The sequence below is a fragment of the Thermobia domestica genome, chromosome 13 (genome assembly GCF_964235325.1).
Source record: "Thermobia domestica chromosome 13, izTheDome1.hap1.1, whole genome shotgun sequence".
In the NCBI taxonomy this organism is placed as follows: domain Eukaryota; kingdom Metazoa; phylum Arthropoda; class Insecta; order Zygentoma; family Lepismatidae; genus Thermobia; species Thermobia domestica.
Window position 1 is genome coordinate 79,351,377 of NC_137466.1, and position 21,104 is coordinate 79,372,480.

Consider the following 21,104-nt stretch of genomic DNA (forward strand, 5'->3'; position numbering starts at 1 on the left):
CGCCAAAGTTGCATAAACTAACAATATAAACGGAAGGAAGTGTATTGATAGTGTACTATTTCAACTCTCGACAATAATATTAATATTGCGTATTATTGGGTAAAATCACACGTGAGTTACGTTTACCGCACGGGCCATAAAGTTGGAAATAATAATAATAATGATCATGATGGTAAACATTTGAGCTTTTGAGGTTTCGCTACTTATTGTTTCATTGGAATGAACTTATTTTCAAACATAACAAGAAATGAAAATATACGATTTCAGAAATCAACAATATTTATGTAGTTTTCAATCAGTACCGTTATATAGTTTTCAACCGTAACGTTCTATTTAATGTTACATTACCGGTTTTAACCAACTTCTTTCTTTTATCTGATATTTTAGGAAGAGGAATTTATTTTGTATAATAAATGATACTCTCTATCCTATAAAATTTGTTCATTTCTGCACTTATAGTCAGTACTCTGAGGGTTAAATACCTTTTTCATAATAGACAAATAGAGTAAAACTAAAAACATGTCGTCATCAACTTTTTCAGTTATTTCTTAGGAGAAAATTGTATTTTTATACCTCATGTCTATTTTGGCTTTTGCTCTTGCATAGTAGGCCTCGAAAGATTCGGGTTTTTCCTTTAACACTTGATTCGCCAGCTCTATCGCCTCTAAATGATCCTGCAAAAGGAGACAAATAGAAAATTCAGGCACAACGTATACAGATATATATATATATATATATATATATATATATATATATATATATATATATATATATATATATATATTTAAAAAATGATCTATTTAACTCATTTATTCACTTCTTCCCATTGCTGAACATTAAAAAAACATATAAACTAGTAATTGATACTACATTAACGTTTAAATTCAAATTCAAATAACTTCCGAATTTTACAACAATATTACAAGTGTTTAACACACACACACACACACACATATATATATATATATATATATATATATATAATTTTTATTTTTTTATCGCCGAATTTCTTGTAGAAGGATTGATCTTTCCTTCAAAAACTGTAGAAGCCCACACAAGGAATATATTTAAAATGAATTTTTTTGTGATTTTACTACAAAAAATTGAAATGAGATGAAATCTTCAAGTTCTACGTTCCGTGGTTATGCTGACTAGGCTAAAGAGACGGTGATAATGAAAAATGAATGAAATGGTGGAATGAAGAAAGTGGCACGAAACGGGAGAACCCTGAGAATACCCACACACACAGTGTATGTCCACCACAAAGTTCACTTGGCTGTGAATGTACTACGTAACTACAAGCCGAAAACGGAATGCTTATTTTTATTTTTTTTAAAGCGACATATTGCATCCCGTTTGTTTTTACTCGGGACACCTGACGACTTTCTGAAAAATGGGACAATTATGTTAAAAACGGAACGTCTAGTCACCCTAGCCTATCCCAATTAAGCGGAGTGTAGCTTACCGGGATCCAGATTAACGATATGTTGCTGTATTTAAAAAATAAAAATCTTTCTTCAACTACGAAATTTAAAATAAATAAATAAATGAACACTTAAGCAACTTACATTCATCTTTCTTTTACATCGTGACAAATTAAGCATCAAATTGATCTTTAGTTGTTGGAACAGTTTATTTTGCTCTCCGAAGTCTTCAACTGGGAATTTCTTTAAGGCATAATGATACCTATGAGCAGCTTCCTTCAGACGATTCTTCTTGTACAGGACATTGCCATCTTCCAGTAATTTATTCAGAAGTATCAACCTATAAATAAATAAATCAGTAAATAAAGAGTAAAATAACGCTATATATAATTCTAGTTTTTTTTTTTATCATCACTTATTGATCTAATATTTATAAACTGTGCAGACTAGTTCAAGTATGTAATGAATTGCTATATCAAACTACTAATAATTCTCACTGAGTTTAACCTAGGTACTTTCAAGTGAATGCCAATTGCTGAAATATGTGTTTGCTAGGTTTCCATATGTGTGAATGAACAAGATGACGACCCGGTTTTTCCGTGTTCTTTTTGTGGCTGTGATTTTGAATTAGATTCTCAGTGCAGAGACGAGATTTTTAGTATTGATAAAGTGTTTCGAGGCAACTAGTGAACTACATAAATTAATTGACCACAATTGTAATGTGAAGCGCTTGAAGAGTAATTTCATCAATAAACTTAGAATAAGCTCAAAAATACTTGTTCTTGCTCTTCTAAATTTTTAAAAAAATCATTCAAAAAAATAATATTGAGCATTGAATTTTCAACAACTGTCACCATTTTTAAGGCCTAGGTAATGAACCTGTATTTAGGTAGGGAGAGAAATATGCAAATGTTTACACTCAAAACAAAAAACATCCTGCTGTTTCACAGAATACATATATCTTAAATCTTTCTTCTTCTTCTTCTTCAGTGGTTGGTGCTGATAATGAAGATGACCATGATGTTATTCCAACTTTTATAGAGAGAGTCCATGTCCAAATTTAATTTTGGTATCTCGTTCGAATTTTAAAAAAAAAAAAGTCTCGTATAATGAAGATTTTTTTTATCAATCTTACTTTATCGATGTTATGCTTTGAGTCTTTCAGAAGTTCTATAAGGCTGATGGTGGGACATTGTAATATTTGGCACCTCGATTATATTCTTTCATCCTAATGAGTGTGTTCCTCTTTGTCATACCTATATAAGTGTCTTGGCATATGCATAAAATTTCATAGACAACTGCGGGCTCAAGAAGAAAGGAAAATTCGAATTTGACGTTCATTAGTTTTGAATGATAAAAGAATTTAGAGGAGCAAAACTAAGTACTTTCATGTTCATTGGTAAATGTCAGCAAATTCTAAACTACAGAGTCTGAATTACTGGCAATATGGAAGATGATACACTGACCACAAATTATCCATCTACAAACTGGCCATCCGCATCTCTTTGAAGTTGTAGCCCTATATAGTTATTAGTTTATTACTTAATGCGATACAGGGCACAAAGAACGCGAATTTAAAATAGTTAGTAAAATTGTAATATAACATATGTTGAAATTTTTCTACCGAAGATTTGACACGTTATGATGTTATTCATATAAACTGGCGCTTGATTAAGTTCTCAAAAATTATATTTTGGATTCACTAGTATTTGAATTATACTAACAAAAGACTAAAAGCAAAAACTAAGTAGAAGAAATCGAAAAAGAAGAATGAAAGAAAGAAAATAATTATCAATGAATTTTAAAAGCAAGAATTCAAGCTTATATCTAAAATTTTCTCTCTTTAAATATGCCGTACAAACTTCTAATTTCATAAAGACGTATTATGTTATAACAATAGCTTAATTAACATTTTACTGAACTATGGTTTCGCAAGCAAGTACATCTTGTAACAAATCCACATGATGTTAAGATCTCTCGTGAGAACTTTTATACAACATGAATGCGTAGCTTGTTGTAGTCTAAAACGAGGTAAAATAAATAATAACAAAAACTGTACAGACCAGACACAGGTATTTTTTTGTACAGATATGTAAGTTCTTGTATCCAGTGTACGGAACAACATTTATATCCATTAGCCAACTGAAATACTTACATGATCTCTGCTTTTCCTGAGGCCATAGCCCACGTCGCAGGACCCAACTTGGCTCCTTTGCGCAGGAAACATTGAACTACTTGCGTGTTTCTACAGCCTATTGCTCTATCTAACGGTCGCATCCCATTGATATCAACATGTTCAATCATGGCTCCCTTATCCAATAGCAACTGCAATAGAAGAAAGATAAAGCGTTACGAGCAAATAAAATAAAACATGCAACTCATATATCGTTTCTAACTTTTAAGTATAATTTGAACAGTTTAAATTTTATTTATTTATTTATTTATTTTCGATACTTCCTGTTATATTCTAAAATGAATCTCTTATTTGCACTGTCAGCGCGTTTAAATTGCTATAGAAATGATGTCTGCAAAATCCCATTCTTTATCACTGAACAAGGAAGAAGTGTGATAATTTATATACTTTTTCTAAATTCAATTTTATGTCTGTTCCTAATGAACTTTAATACATGTACTATAGTATAAATAATATTTGAAGTGAACAATATACAGCGCTTATATGAGAAAATGAAACAAAATTAAAGTTTATAACAATTTAATATACCATGTTTATATACTGCAAGCTAAAAGGAACGGCCGATAAATAAAAGCAATATAAGAATTGATTGAATAAAGAGATTGGAAAGAAACGAAAGAATCGCAAAAAGACCCCAACACACGTTTGTTATTTCGAACACACTTGATCTGGGCTCGGACACGGCACCTTCTGCACAAGAGATAAGCATCTAACTACTCAAGCACTGCTTTTTAATATTAGGTTTTACAGAATTGTTACCAAATACCACGATTTAGTGAATCTACTTAGAACACCATCAGTAACGAAGAAGATACCTTTTGCATGGAAACCCTCTTACAACAAAATTACTAAATAAGATGGCAGAGGAAGCATAACAGTTTCCAGAAGTTTCTCTCTTTTTCCTTAACATTCCTCATTCTACGCTTCACAGAGTTCTATAGTGAAATCGTTACTGCCTCAGGCTCCCTACTTAAAATATGTGGAATAATACAAGTAGAAAATTTTTGTATCAGCTTCAGTTACAACTGCTTTTACAGATAGAAAATTATGGAACCATGAAAGGCGTTACTCTACTTTATTAATGAGAACAAACCTACCAAAATGTCATCTGTAAAAGTTGTAGCATTCAGTATTTTCCCTACAATTTTTAAACATTTTGTTTGTTAATTTTGCTTGCATCTGTTTCCTTTTGTTTCTGTCATTTCGACTGTGGTGTTCTCTTTTGTTTTGTGTGTTTTGAAAAATCAGAAACATGTTTGTGGTTGTTTAATTAGAGTGTACTTACAAATGTCCAATTAATTGACACCGATTTGTGTGCTGTGCTGCTGGAATGAACTTTTGTGAAGAAAGAAAATAAGTTGGAGTTTTGTTTTGTTGTATTAGTGGTTTCTCCGCCAGAAAAAAAAAGTTGTTTATTATGGCTTTTGAAATTTAAAATAGACACATTGAAATATAAAATTTATAATGAAAGAAGCACACAGAGCTAACAAGTAGTGTTCTACATTGATCATTGGTTTTGAAGAAGGTCAAGTTATTTAAGATACGTTCCTGCAGAATTCTTTTAACTTCTGAAAATATAGTGGATCCTAACAGCACGTGTGACTAGAGAAAGACTTCTAGTAAATGTGTTCTTATTTTTCGTTGCAAGTCAATATTAAAGGCAAGAGTGTAAAGTAAATTACAAGAAAGAACGAATCATTTTATTCACGTTAACAGTTACAGGAAAGTATTAGTAGGTAGACTTATTAGGTATAAGCCAAGAGGATGATAGTATTTATGGTCAAATTTTCTTGCTATTTTTATAAAAATAAATAAATAAATAAATGAGCATTAATAAATAATGAAAACAATATGCAAAGTATCACAGAATATTATCAAGTGTTTTAAGATATACAAGTACTGTTACAAAGTTATTTCAATGTCGTGATTTCTTTTTTTAAGAGATTCTATTTCTATAGCCTTGAATCAGAAGAAAAGATCAACAGAAACAGAGCAAGTAGAATACACATAGTACATCAAGGTCAAAGTCAATAGTGCTTCACAAGACTTTTACAATATTTTCAACTGGACAAAATTATAGGTTAATTATCTGATTGTTAAAGATATTTATCGTAAAATACGAAATACACATAGTAAGATTCTCAGAATAGGAAACTTTATTATTGGAATCAATACGTGATTAAATTTAGCAGTAAGGTCATGTGAGTTTGTGGTGTACAGTTAGCGACGAAAGTTCTTTTCCTTTGGTAAAATTTATTTTCGGAATAATGTGGTAAGGCCGGAACGCACGGTATGGATGGAACGTACAGAAAATTACACTCTTTTTAATTTATTGAGAACTGTACTCAAATTGTATTTCCATTCTGAAGTTATTTACCAAACTAATTTCATCAAACAGAAGGACCTTTTGTTAATGACCGTACAATATCGTGCCAGTGGGTTTCCTCGTGGCTCGGCTGTTTCTTCACACATTCTCATTCCACCAAATATTTCATAATAATTGACTTACATTAATCATCCGTCTCCTTTACCATAAAAATGACATAAACATGGAACGTAAAACTAGTGATTTTATTCTATTTTACAAACTTAGACTATGAGGTATATGAGGTGTATCAAACTCTAAAATTAATTTCATATTTAAATCATGATTTAAAAATTTCTTCAATTCTGTAAAACAATTTTATTTGGGTATACTGATTATCAAAATCCCAAAGAGAATTGACTGGTGTTTCATTTTTAAGTCTACATCTTGATATGTTCAAATATGAAAATGTACCCATCTTTTAGGATGAAAGTAAAAATTCACATAAGAGTACTCTGAAATAATGTGCACAAGGAAGTAAAAATCTTTACAGATTCTGAAACACGAATTTGTTAGGCGAAAGTTGGAGACGTATATAAGCTATTACATAATCTCTGCAAAATAAAATTGCCCCTAACCAAACTGAAATATATAATACTAATAAAAAGTTGTTAACAAGGGATGAAATTTTGCATAAAAGATTAATATTCTTTGACATACGTATTTTGTTCAGTTTAGATATATTTTCCAGTAAAACATTATTAAACAAAAAATAGAGTTAAGGAAAAAAATTAGGAAATGTACATATACATTAGTAATCTAATGTTTGGCATAATGTTCTACCATAATGAAAACAGGAAGTAGTTGGACCTACTTCACTAAATTTGCAGTTTAAGGTAATTTGTAAGTTTTTTAAAAAAATGTAAAGCAGAAAGAAGACATGTACCGGTATAAAAATAAGGCATGTTCATTTTATACATGTTGAACAATTCTCACCTTTACAAGCTCTGGATTTCCCTGAAAAGCTGCTAAGTCTAAAGGAGTTCGTCCAGTCTTATCAGCGTGATTGATGTTTGCTCCTCGATCAATGAGGCACTGGGCAGCCTGAATACGGCCTCTTAAGCACGCCCATCCGAGAGCCGTCAGACCTTCACGATCTTGTTTACAGATGGAAGCACCTGCAAAAAAACAAATATGAAATTCTTAAAACACGAACACACACACTTTCTTACCTACAAGATGAAATAACAGTTACTCCTTTGTTGGTGAAATGAATATCTGTTAGTCTGATTTGCCCTAGTAGCCAAAGTCATTGGCCGTATAAGAGGTTCTGTTTTATGCAATAAGTATATTCTGGATGGTGCCTTCAATAAAGGTTGCAGTCATCTCTTTGTTAGCTTTTTTCTACTTCAGTTTTTTAAAATTATTTTTAATTATGTTATTATTATCATTATTACTAACTAAAGAGCACAATTCTCGAGTCTTAATACGCTTAAGACATACAGACATAAATAAATGTATACGGAATTTAGTTAGAAATATGTGATTCGACTTCAGACCATTGCAGGGAAATTAACCTATCATTTCAGAATTTATAACTATTTTTGGACTTACTGTGTCTTAAGCTTAAATTAGGCTTTTCTGTTTTTAATGAAAAATTAAAAACATAGTAAGCATTCTATTTCAAATGGCTGTGTCATGGACGTTATAGCAAGATGTAAAGTTTTCTATACCTATCTATTGCAGTCTTACGCTGTTTATCTACGTATAACAAAAAGATCCACAAAATCATTACTATCAGTTTCTATTCTACGTGCAGACAAGTACTTAAATCAATCTAGAATTTTCAATCACGCCAATAAGGATTCCCATACTTATATAGAGCATACATTTATTACAAACATTTAGCCGCTTTTCTACAATAATTCTACACATCCCTAACCGTCCCATCTGCATTCCTCTCAACAATAGTCACAATAATTATAGTGTGTGGCGTTCCTCCAGTAATCATATTTATTTCTCTATAGTGTTCAGTTTTTCTTCTTTTTTACTGCTCTACCTTCGTTCTTCTCAAAATGCCACAGGCTGTAATTATGCTTTTATTAAGCTTCCTAACTTAAATGTACGGAAGAAACTATTCACATAGAGATTTACCAGCACAAAGAACTGCATTTTATATTTTTTTCATATATATAACTAACTGACATTACACATACTGGAAACAACAATATATTCTTGCTTCAAAAGATACACCTACCTTTATCTAAAAGAAGTTCGATAAGGCCAACATGTCCTTCAGAGGCCGCTACAATAAGCGCTGTCTTCCCCATGTTATCAGTTTGTTCCAAGGGAGCGTGGTGCTGCAACAGACGTTCGGCCACGGCCCAGTGGCCTTCCTTCACTGCCATGATCAGTGGGGGCAGCTCCTACAATACAAAGAAGAATGCATACGTACATGAACACAGTTTCTTCCAAACCAAATAGTATTGATGTACTGTAAACTAGGGAAATAACATTTAACACAAATAAATCATGAATACATTAACTAATATCAAGACCTTTCTGCAATATTTTAATATAGGTTTTGCAGGAATGTTATGTTTATTTATAAAATCTGCACATATTCAAATAATTCAAAACTTGTGGAAACAAAAGAATGAATTAAATTATACAATACGCCCTACATTTAATAAACGTATGTAACATATTAGAGATGGACCAATATTAGTTTAGGTCTCTAACAATCCATTTACAACACACTAGTATAGTTTTTATTAAACAACAAAATTGAATTCTAAAATGCATAAAATAAAACACAGTTTTAGTTCATAAATCAATGAAGTCCTCCATGTTTATATGCAAACAGCAAAGTTCTCACTGAAGAACCCATAATTAAGAGATCATTCCTTTTAAAGATTGAATCAGCAATTAAATTAACTTTGGATGACGATTCTACTCTAGTCGGACTACTGAAGGTGAGTGAAACAACAAATCAAAAAGATCTAATGTGACAGCAAGAAGAAATTTCTAAAATATCCAACTATCTTGTACCACATTTATTATAGCGTGAGATTATTGGTACCTCAACATTGCGCCCAATAATCCGTATCGTACAGGTATTAGAGGAAAAATAATAATATAGTGTACCGTTCACAAACTATATACCTATCTTTTTTAAAAATCTTATAATTTAATTAAAAGATATACAACAGTACACTCTCCCTAATCCGATCCTTAGTAATCTGACCGTCAAAAACAGACTCTACCCAAAAAATTTAAGGTAAGTTAAAAAACTTCTTAGCATGCTATTGTTGCTGAGTGCAGCATAAAATGTAATGTAAATACAAAAATTTTAAGAGCTCTCAGTAATCCGGTACTTTCGCTAATTCGGCACCTTTCTGTGTAACATATGGTCGCACTAGTGATAATCCATTGACGTTCGCAGGATTTTTCGCAAGAGGAGACGATTTTTTTGGTCTTTTTATTATTATTTATTTATTTACTTATTTATAGTCTTTCGACATATAAGACTGAGCTCGGGATAGGAAATAAAAAGGATGTGGGAAGGAGTCATGCAGGGATTACTTTGCATGGTATTATCTTGGTATTCGCGGTATTCTCTTCAGCAGAAAGAAAAATGCTTTTGTACTTTGCTGACCTCTTAGTACCATATAACTTTTTTTTTTTTTTCAAACAAGACCTGGAATATAAAGAAATAAAGAAAATATTGGACAATTAAACTTCAAAAATAATGGTTTTGTCTGGAAACTTAATTCAAATTATCGATTATCCATAGCCCCACTTTGGCCTTCCTTGCAGGCCAATAAAACTACGGTTACGGTAAACCAAGACTAAAATATGAATCGCAGGTACTGTAACGAAAAGAAGATAAAATTGTGTGAGGTGGCGATATAAACAGTTACGTGTTGTGTATTTTCTATGTTCACAAAAAAGGAACAGCGAAGTTGAAAAGTGAATGCAGCAAGACAATAGTCTTCGTGAGGCGTGTGAGGATACAACATTACCACACAAAACAGTGGCAAGGTGAGTTAAACCTTTTAAGGAAGATTCTGAAAGCACGGCAGACACGGCTCCGTCAAGTCATTCTATTGTCAGTGCACAGTGAGTACAGATTGTTAGCACGCTACTGGAAACAGATCGACGTCAGACATATTCGTATGTAATAATCCTGTCTTGCAGGATATCTCATACGGATTCAAAACTTCTCCTCCACATTAAAAATAACAAAGACCTTCCCAGTGCAGATTTTGTATTGACCACCTCTTTCTTTGCAGATAAGACTCCAAAATGGGGTTAACTCGTGATGAGATATTCAGATACATATTCTTGCTGAATCAGGCAATATGACGCCAAGAAAAGACTGTCTCGCAGCTGACATTGCAGTCAAACTCATTTCAAAGTTTAAGGTAAGAAATGTTAGAGATCAAAATCGTCTGAACTGTTACCGACATGAGTATTCAACGTTCATGCTTGCAGCACTGCTCAGAAAAGAAAAAAAAACATCAGATAAATCTTCACCAAATCCGGCGACACCACAAGCAGAATTCACCGGCCTCCGAAACTAACAAATACTACCCAACCCATAGTAATGTAGAAACTGAGTAAAGGAAATTATGAAACTTTACAAGAAAATACGAGACGGGCTCCAATGTCCGCATCTTCTTCTTCGAAGAGGACTACTTTTACGTCAAAGGAGAGGTTAACCATCACAGTATGCGTTACTGGAGCAAAACAAAGACTTGGATTCCAAAGTGCAAGGTTCTGGAAATTTGATAGTGTGGTATGGGCTATGGGGAGAAAGATTAATTAGTTCCTTCTTCACTGGCACTTCAAGGTATTGCAGGAAACGCTAATACTACTGACATTGAAAAAGCAGGGAGGTTTCTCTGGCGTGTTGTCAAGAATAGAGTAGTTTGTTCTACATGCCAATAGCTGAACAGTTTCCAAACCGCTTGGATCACCAAAACAGTACCTTCGCTCTCCATAACTCACATCCTTTACTAATATCTCTGGAATCAAGTCGATGGCCTATCAGGAACAGACTTCCACTATTGACGCCTACCGACATGTGACATCTTGTAGTATGTGCATCATCGGAAGTACAGACAACCCATTCTACCACATTGATTTAGTTTCATGTATGAGATTGTCTTATATTCGGTCCCATACGATAATAATAATAACACTAAGAATCATACCTTAAGGTTTACAGCTGAAACGTTAGCGCCTCTCACCAGCAGAGCTGTGCAGACACCTTGACAACCATTCGCAGCAGCAATGGTGAGCGCCACCTCACCGGTCAGAGTGTCAGGAAGGTCAATCTGAACCTCTGCCATGTCGAGCAGATACTCAACAATCTGAAACATAGAAAGAAAATTTTCATTAAATAATAATAATAATAATAATAATAATAATAATAATAATAATAATAATAATAATAATAATAATAATAATAATAATAATAATAATAATAATAATAATAATAATAAAGAAACCATGAAAATAATTAGCAGAATAAGAGCTCCAGTTGTAGGGAGAGAAATCTATATTGTAAAGTCTTTATGAAGTATACTATAAAAACAAGAAATTTAAGACTCAAAAATTATGGTTGCGACTTCACAATAGAAATTCTATATTTATATTTAGGCACATAACTTATATATAATTATAGTATTACACAAGAAGTAGAGAAAGAACTCTCTAAGTTTTCTCCTTAAACCTTCGATTCTCTAAATTTTAGTAAAATTCTAAAATCAAGAATATTAATACCTTGCATTGCATTTTTCCTGATGGATTCTTTTCATAACATAATTAGCTTTAATACAAAGATTTTATGTAACAAATTTAGAAGTTGTTCTGAACACATTTAGTTACAATAAACAACAGAGTAATACAAATTATGGCATTATAGTAAAATTTACCTTTAAACGTTCAACTCTTTGAGAGTCATCAGAAACATCAAATCAGGATATGTTAAAATTTTTATTGCATTCTTCCTGGTAGGTTATTTTGTGCTCCCTGCTAAAAGTGACTGCTAGTAACACTCATCTACTCAAAACATTTTCATTTTGTACAAAGTACTGGAACTAAATCAAATGCTACATATTGAAATATATTTAAAGCTCTTCAGATGTTAACTTTTCAAAGGACCTTTCTACACAAAATTCTCTCAACTACAAAAATTTATAAAGAATAACAATACACTTACTTAGCAATCTTTAAAAAAAATAAATAAATAAATAAACCTCAGAGGGATAACAGTCTCACAAAAATAGCTAGTTTTATTAAACGGTTAGTTTTGTTTGAAGAAAATTCTTATAATTATTGTTAGAATAATCTATGTTATTTAATATAAAAGATTATTGCGAAGCGTATTATATAATTCTTGCAGAAAATTCTGAACTTGTAAAAACATCAAAGTAACTACAAAATGTTCTATTTCATAACATCTGAAATTTCTCAACCGTTAAATTAGGTGATTAATATGACTTGGATTTTGCTTTCTTGCTCAAAATAATAAGCTTTTACTGAAAAAAAAATCCGATTTCGATCATAAATATCAAATTATTTGGGTTTTGTTTGCATATTTCGTGGAAAACTGTCTGTCTATTTTGTTGTTGTTGGATGTTTTGTTGTAAATACTAAGTTCTAAGGTTAATTGAGATTTGTAGTTAATGACTAAGCTAGTTTAATGCCAGGTTAATTGATTAATAGATGAAGATGAAATGTTTGTTTATTGAATTCATAGTAGATACGAAATTGTGAAGCAGTAGTTATTATTTCTGTTATGACGTCGTGTTTATTAAAATCAATTGTAATTATAATATGGAAGAAAGTTGAGACAATATGAATCTATTGTCTCAACTTGAAAGAATGTATGATTGCATCTCCTGAGAGGGTGATGATAAACAAAATAAGTGACTGAAAAGTTTTGAGTTCTTAATTGTGGCACTTACGATAATGTTAATTTAGTAGTCAATTAGTAATATAATAATAATAATAATAATAATAATAATAATAATAATAATAATAATAATAATAATAATAATAATAATAATAATAATAATACTTTTCATTTTTTATCTTATCATATTTCTCCCTACGTGACAGTTCTTAATAATCAAACAATAAGTTTTCTGATATTTACATGCCAAGTTCCTTCAAACTGCGAGTTTTGGTAACTAATTTCTAAGAATTTGAAATTTAATGTTTTCCATTGTTCAAGCTTTGCTTTTAGTACACGTAAATTTGATTTAAAATACTCGCTGAGCACAATACGTTTATTGTAAAAATTATTAACGTGTAACAGTTTCGCCAACTATCCACTTTGGCTTTATCAGACACTAATGGAACAGTGGAATAAGTTATTAAGGAGTAACAGTTTCGCCAACTATCCACTTTGGCTTTATCAGACACTAATGGAACAGTGGAATAAGTTATTAAGGAGTAACAGTTTCGCTAACTTTCCACTTTGGCTTTATCAGACACTAATGGAACAATGGAATAAGTTATTAAGGAGTAACAGTTTCGCCAACTATCCACTTTGGCTTTATCAGACACTAATGGAACAGTGGAATAAGTTATTAAGGAGTAACAGTTTCGCCAACTATCCACTTTGGCTTTATCAGACACTAATGGAACAGTGGAATAAGTTATTAAGGAGTAACAGTTTCGCTAACTTTCCACTTTGGCTTTATCAGACACTAATGGAACAATGGAATAAGTTATTAAGGAGTAACAGTTTCGCCAACTATCCACTTTGGCTTTATCAGACACTAATGGAACAGTGGAATAAGTTATTAAGGAGTAACAGTTTCGCCAACTATCCACTTTGGCTTTATAAGACACTAATGGAACAGTGGAATAAGTTATTAAGGAGTCTTAAGATTAATTAAACGTTTACTTTTGTAAATTTAATATTATTTATTTATGATTTATATTATATTATTAATATTCACATTTAAAAAGTTAAATGTAAAGCTTATTTTGTTAATTAGATTAAGCCTTGTTTTTCTTTTAGAAATGATTGTATATATGGTTTTCAATAGGGGAGGATGGGGAATAACGACTTTTGTTTCTGTTTTTATATTTTGGTGTGTGTTTTAAGGGGATTGGCTGTTGTAGATTTTAGAACCAATCTGGATTCAGAGATTTTCCTCATATGTCAGTCTCTTACACATTAATTCTGCCACTACTTGTGTATTCATAGTGTCTGTTGAAGCCAAAGTGGATAGTTGTCGAAACTGTTACAAGATAAGTACTGTTTTGCTTAGCGAGTACTTTAAACCAAATTTAGAAATTTAAAATGGTAAACATTTTTTATTTATTAAACGTTGTCATTCTACCAATTGTCATAATAATTCACTTTCAATAATCATCTGTCTCCTTTAGCCTACAGGGGATAATCATGGGATGTAAGACTAGAAATTTTCATTTTATTTAATTTTTTTTCTTAACTGATATTTATAATTCATAATGGAAACACAGTTACTTACCTCCGTATGGCCCTGTCCAGCAGCAGCAATCAGAGCCTGTTGAGCAGCCTCGGAAAGATCAACTTCAGATGCATTATCTACAACCCAATCACAGGACAACAGATACCCAACTACATTTAAATGACCGTTCTTCGCAGCATGAACTAACGGACATTGGCCCGTATTATCCACATAAGTTAGCTTAGCGCTGTGCTGTATTAACAGCCTCACAATTTCACAATGACCTTTGGCGGAAGCAAATGCTAGTGCTGTCATTCCTTGATTGTTGGTTAGATTAACATTGGCACCGAATTCTAACAGCAGAGACACCATGTCTGTGAAACCCTCGTGTGCACACATACACAAAATTGGAGCATTTCCAAGGAATTCCGTTATGTGGTCTGGTGACGCTCCAGCTAACAAAAGTAATCGTGATACCTGAGAAAGAAAGAAAAAGCGATCAGTACAAGTTGACTAAATAATAATGATTACTTAAGGAGGTAAGGAACACTTATTTAAAATTTTCACACTTACTCCCACACATAGGTGCCCACAGGCACGTTTTAAGACTAGGGTCGGATTAAGGGAGGGGCTTAGGGGGGCCTATAGCCCCTAGCCTCCAGGTAGACACGGTCCTCCACTCTAATCAAAATCTCGAACTGACTGTCTAAAAAGAATCATGAAGATACAATCATCGTCATAAAATAAAATATGAAAAATATTCCCTTAACTTTACTACTGTACTTTCACAGAAATGTATTAGGTGAAGTCAGCAGGGACCACATATTTTTTTCTATCCCCGGGTCTCCAGATGGATTAATCCAGCCCTGTTTAAGACGCATGCCACACCCATACAATTAATCGGAGGGACAGTTTTTTAATTGAAAATGGCAAATCAAACTGAAGAATAGTAAATTTGGGGGAGGAGAAAGATAAATTTGGGACCAGAAAAATAAATTTGAGGGCAGAATGGTAATTTTGGGGGAGGCAAAAGATAAATTTGGGACTAGAAGGTGACTTGGGGGTAAGAATGATAAATTTGAGGGCTGAATGATAAATTTGAGGGTTGAATGATAAATTTGGGAGAGGTAAAACGAGAAAGATAAGTTTGGAGCCAGAAAGGTAAATTCGAGGGATAAGAATGATACATTTGAGAGCAATGGTAAATTTGGGGGAGGAGAAAGATAAATTTGGGACCAGAAAAGTAAATTCGGAGGTAAGAATAGTAAACTTGAGGGCAGAATGGTAAATTTGTGGGGGAGCACCTCCGTCTCCATGGTTCCTGAAGATAGATATAGTGCTAAAATATTTGCAATATTTCAAAAACTACTCGGTTTTTCTTCTTCCAACAGTAAAGATTGCTACTTTTTCCATGTGTTCCTATTTTCTATTTTTCTTTGTTTATTTATTTATTATTTTTATTTTTTTAATTATTATTCCTCAAATATGTATATCTTGTATTAAAATACTCAAAAATTTATAACTTGGAAAATAATCTATAAAATATACTTACATTTTTTAAAATGGTATGAAACATTAACGTGTAAAAGTTGATGGGGACGACTAGAACAAAGAATGTTTTTAAACCTCAACTAAATTAATGTCAAAATTGTTAGGTAGATTGGAAGTTTTTGATCGGTTTCTACTGGAGCTAGTGGAAACAGTTTCTATATCTACTTAATCATAATTTTCTCCCATCACTGGTAAATCACTTGCTACATTTAGAAGTTTTCATTTAGGATGACCCTTTTGGAACTTTGTCTTAATGTAGGAATTATACCATTAATAACCTATTGTCTATTAATTTTATATTTCTCTACTTCCTTGTTTTCCTTCCATCATACCTTTTACCACGTCACTCAGAATAATTTTTTTTCAACAATGTCCTAACACCTTTTTAATCAGTTCACATTATATTCTTTCACCCCTATTACTCATAATGCCTTTAATTAGTCTTTTCAATCAGCTAAATTTCTCCGCGAACTCAAGGTCTTTTTTTTTTTTCGCCTTTTCGTAATGTCCACATTTCTGCTCCCTAGAAAATATTACAGTACATCTGAGTCCCTTTCGTAACTTTTCATTCGGTGACTCAGACAGTGTGCCTCTTATCATTATTACCACAATCATTTTAAAGATATTTCACCATTTCACACGTTGGTTTCTGTTTATTGTTTATTTTCATATCTTTGTTAACAATAGGTATTGAAAACTAATCGCCTCTTCTATTTTCTTTGCTCAGACTTCTAAAATTGTCACAGACTCAATCACCCCAGTCACTAATTTTTCATATTTTTTATCTCAAATTATTTTTATAGTTTTTCTTTCTCTTTTCTGACGTAATGTTAATTTTTTATTCAGATTCCGCAACAACAGCCAAAATCATTTGAAAAACAAACATACCAGTCTTTCTAGTTTCTGACAAACTAACCTGTTCTCTAATGAAACTTTTTTTTAGGGGCCGCGGTGGCTCAGTGGTAGAGCGTTCACCTCTGGTGCTTGGGGTCCCGGGTTCGATCCCAGCCCCCGCCAAGTGAACTCTGTGGTGGACAAACACCGTGTGCGTGGGTTTTCTCGGGGTTCTCCCGTTTCCTCCCACTTTCTTCATTCCACTATTTCATTCATCACTCATCATCACCGTCTCCTTTAGCCTAACCGGCATAACCGTGGAACGTTAAACTCAAAGATTTCATTTCATTTCATTTCTAATGAAACTTTCATTCGCTACTCTTCTAGGTCGTAAATAATTTATTCTATGTATTTTGTTGTTTCTGAAATTTAAAGTTTTATGGAGTACTTCTTCCAACTTTTTATTCTATGTCAACTCTTGTGCTCAAATTTCTTCTGAGTCTGATCTTTCATTTCAATCCAAAGATCATTGCCGCTCGTGTGTTATATCGTGTCAATGGTCCATTGGTGGTATACCCCGAACACTGAACATAATGAGAGCACGATTAATAAACAATCGATTGTTGAAGACTGTTATGCTACCCTGCGTTCCTTTCGCATGATTATTCCTGAGACCTCCTCAACGCTGAAAACGTTTTCGGTTGTATCAGAAGAGACTGGTGTAACAAGAGGTATAGAGAGTGACGGTATTCAGTAATTCGAGTAGTTTTTTTTTTTTTTTTTTCTTTTCTATTTAGCCAAAGTGACTCTCTTGTGCCTGTAAACTTGCAGGTGAGAGGAAAAATCCATCGAATTTTCATTCGTTATATAGGATCCTTTGGTACTTGTGGTTCTAGCTTCGACTCTCGGTGGAACAGCATAAAAATAAAATTTCAGAATCATTTATCTCCAATCATTATCATTATCATCATTATCAGAATCATCATTATCATTATCATTATCATCATTATCATCATTATCATATTTATCATTATCAGAATCATTTATTAATCATTATCATTCTTTGGCCCAAAAAGCATAAGTGGGACATGAAATAAATATTTTTATTCATTTTCTGTGCTACCTCCATAGGACCGTACCTTTACTTGCAAAATTCGAAATGCTCCTACAGATAGTTAGTTTGTGTGTCTACTTTCTCTCAAGTCATATACTTTTCATTGAAATTTCAAACAAATCTGTTTTTCCTTTTTAACCTTTAAACTTTGCAGTATGTAACTTTGTATTCTACTTTTTTTCTTTTTTTTTTCCTGACTATATTTTTCAGTGCGATTCCACTTCAGTCAGCAGCACAAACTGTATTCTGACAGTTTTTGCGTTTTGTTTTTATTTTTATTTCTTTTTCTTTCTTACCATTGGCGATCATCATAATTTTCTACCATGCTAGTAGGCCATTTGCTATAAATTTAGAAGCACTCAAAGATTACTAGGTAAGAACTTTATCTTGAAATACCAATTATATACTTTAATACTATCATCAATTGTGGTCTTTCTTTATCTCTCTTGTGTTACATCTATCATACCACAGGACTCAGAAGATAAATTTCATATAAGACATTAATTTGTTCTTCCTGTTTCTATATTCTTTCTATATATATACTGTCAGGCTTCATCGATTTTCTCTCCTGCATTTTTCAGGGACGCGTCCCCCTGTCCTCCTGCCAGAAACGCCCATGATATTGACTTACTTGGATTTATACGCTTTTTTATATTTTATTTAAGGTGCACTCAATAACTCATCGTTTTTTACATTTTAAAAACATACTAAACTGAATTTCTTTAATTGCTTCTTCAAACACTCAATGCCAATCATCTGTTTGGTCTTATACTGTCATGTCTTGATTGAATTTCTAACCACAAGTTGCTTCTTATAAATAATAATAACAATAATAATAATAATAATAATAATAATAATAATAATAATAATAATAATAATAATAATAATAATAATAAACTGGGCGAAATTTTGTTCCATACTGAATTTGCATCTTTAGACAACTGAAACGATATCTCAATATCGTTTGTGTGTGATCTGAAACAATTAATTAGTTTACTCCTACCTCCTGCACTATGAAGGTAGGACGAATATCAGAAATGATCACACTTCTATTATCCTACAAACATAGAATAAAAATTAAATCCTACATTGACAAAATATTAAATGCAATTCTTACAAGGAGAAACCTTTTTATTTTTTTTTATTCTTTTATTTTTTATTTTTTTTATTTTTATTTATTTATTTATTTATTTATTTATTTATTTATTTATTTATTTATTTATTTTTGTTATTTTCGCCAATGTTGAATAAGAATCTCCAACATGTTAGTAATTCTATTTCATACATTAGTGTTAGCCACATACGTATTATTCCTAGGCTCGTGTTACTTCTCTACTTATATCTTGATATCCTTTCCGCATTATAAAGCAATAAAGACATATAGTATTCTCGTATGCATATGTATATTAGAGCTTGACACATACATTCTTTAAAAATGTTTCTCCAGAGAGTTTGTTTTTATTCAATAAATGAATACCTTAAATCATATACAGGTAGATAAAAAATCTTCTCCTTACCTTTACGTTAGGACTGTACACATTATGCAAAATGCACAGAGCTTTCGATACATCTTCAGAGCTAGCAGCTACCCAATAGGCTTGAAGGTCTCGAGATGAATATCGATGTAATGTCATGTTCTTATAGATGTGAGCTTTCAAGATGTGATGCCCAAGCTCCAAAGTCTTATCCCCATCCAAAGGCGCTTGGACACGGGATAGTCGGAATGCTATGCCTGCATGCCCAGATCTAAAAGAAATAAAATACACACATTTAAATTTACTTCAAAATGTAAAATTTTACACACGCTTTTATTTACGTATTAGCAAATTGTCTGTACGAATAAGTAAAATTGAAACTGGAAACAACAGATGTATTTTCGAGATTTCAGTAAATTTGGAAAGGAAAAAAATGTTCTTTATTTCGGTTATTAATGGTATAAACGTAAAATTATTACTAAGAACGATAAATGGAATTGGAATTATATTGAAAATAAAGAATATAAGAAGTGAAAAAATTCTAATCCTTTATTTCTTATTACTGATTATGTGCCGAGATACGATAAATTCCCTGTATTAACAGCATTAAATTTTAATCCATTTTATGCTTTCATATGATGCTCATAATTAATTACATAGCTTTATTTACATATGATTACTTTTTAAAAAATGTTACCATATGGAAAAATACTGTTTATTAGTCAATCTGAACTCTAACATGTTTATATACTTTATATATATATATATATATATATATATATATATATATATATATATATATATATATATATATATATATATATATATATATATATATATATATATATATATATATATATATATATATATATATATATATATATATATATATATGAGTGAATTTAAGAAGATCTTTTAACTAATCATTCGATAAAAAGTACTTCAGAATATTCTTAACAAAAGACATTTAATTTAAAAACCTTTATTACAGTAAAAAATTTCATAGTAAGCAATAATGAACAGTTATTTCGTATTGATTGTTGCAAGAATATCGTAGATTGTTGCAATACGAAACACAAAAATAATCCACATCAATTGTTGTTGTGTCTATGTTACAATAAAAAGTATGAAACTTCAATTTCTATAGTGCTTTATTTCAGGAGAAATATTACTGTGTCTTTCAAGAATGTGGTTCTACTCATGATTAGGCAAGTGCAGGTAAGATGTACAGTAAATTAACTTGTTTTCTTTATGGTATAACTAGCTTTGCTGGAATATAGATCAGATCTAATTATACCATAAATATATAACAATTATGATTCAGTAAGTATGTACAGTATTTCCTCTGGTGAAAATTAAGGTAGTGATGGACTAATACCGTATGAATAATTGATATGTGGCAGTCGATGTTTGATAATAAATTCGAGAATAAGAATACAAATACGAGCTCGTATAAGCTATATTAAAAAAATGAAATGAAATCCTTCAGTTTAACGTGCAACAATTATGCACTTCAGACTAAGGGAGACGGATGATTTAGGCAAAATGGAAAAATTGGTGGAATGAGAATGTGAGAGGAAACGGGAGCACCCTCCCCCCAGAAAACCCACGGATATGATATTGTCCTCCACAAACTGGCTAGTGATCGAATTAGGGATCCAATGCACTAGATGTAATCCCATGTACCACCACTGAGTATAAGCTATATAATCAGGATCGAATTCTACCTTTTTTCCTGATATTGTAAAGAA

At 31.8% G+C, this 21,104-nt stretch overlaps 1 protein-coding gene across 6 annotated transcripts in view; it reads right to left on the bottom strand.

The window, feature by feature from the left end:
* Positions 1-21,104, bottom strand: part of rols (zinc-RING finger and ankyrin repeat domain-containing protein rolling pebbles) — a 339,176-nt gene that overhangs the window by 10,563 nt on the left and 307,509 nt on the right. For all 6 annotated transcript variants that reach the window (XM_081735978.1, XM_081735977.1, XM_081735979.1 and 3 more), the window contains 8 exons: positions 19,396-19,624; positions 14,440-14,856; positions 11,143-11,301; positions 8,181-8,349; positions 6,920-7,101; positions 3,580-3,749; positions 1,569-1,764; positions 574-674 (listed from right to left, as the gene is read on the bottom strand). In XM_081735978.1, coding sequence (XP_081592104.1) covers positions 574-674; positions 1,569-1,764; positions 3,580-3,749; positions 6,920-7,101; positions 8,181-8,349; positions 11,143-11,301; positions 14,440-14,856; positions 19,396-19,624 — 1,623 coding nt within the window. The remainder of the gene's footprint in view (positions 1-573; positions 675-1,568; positions 1,765-3,579; positions 3,750-6,919; positions 7,102-8,180; positions 8,350-11,142; positions 11,302-14,439; positions 14,857-19,395; positions 19,625-21,104) is intronic.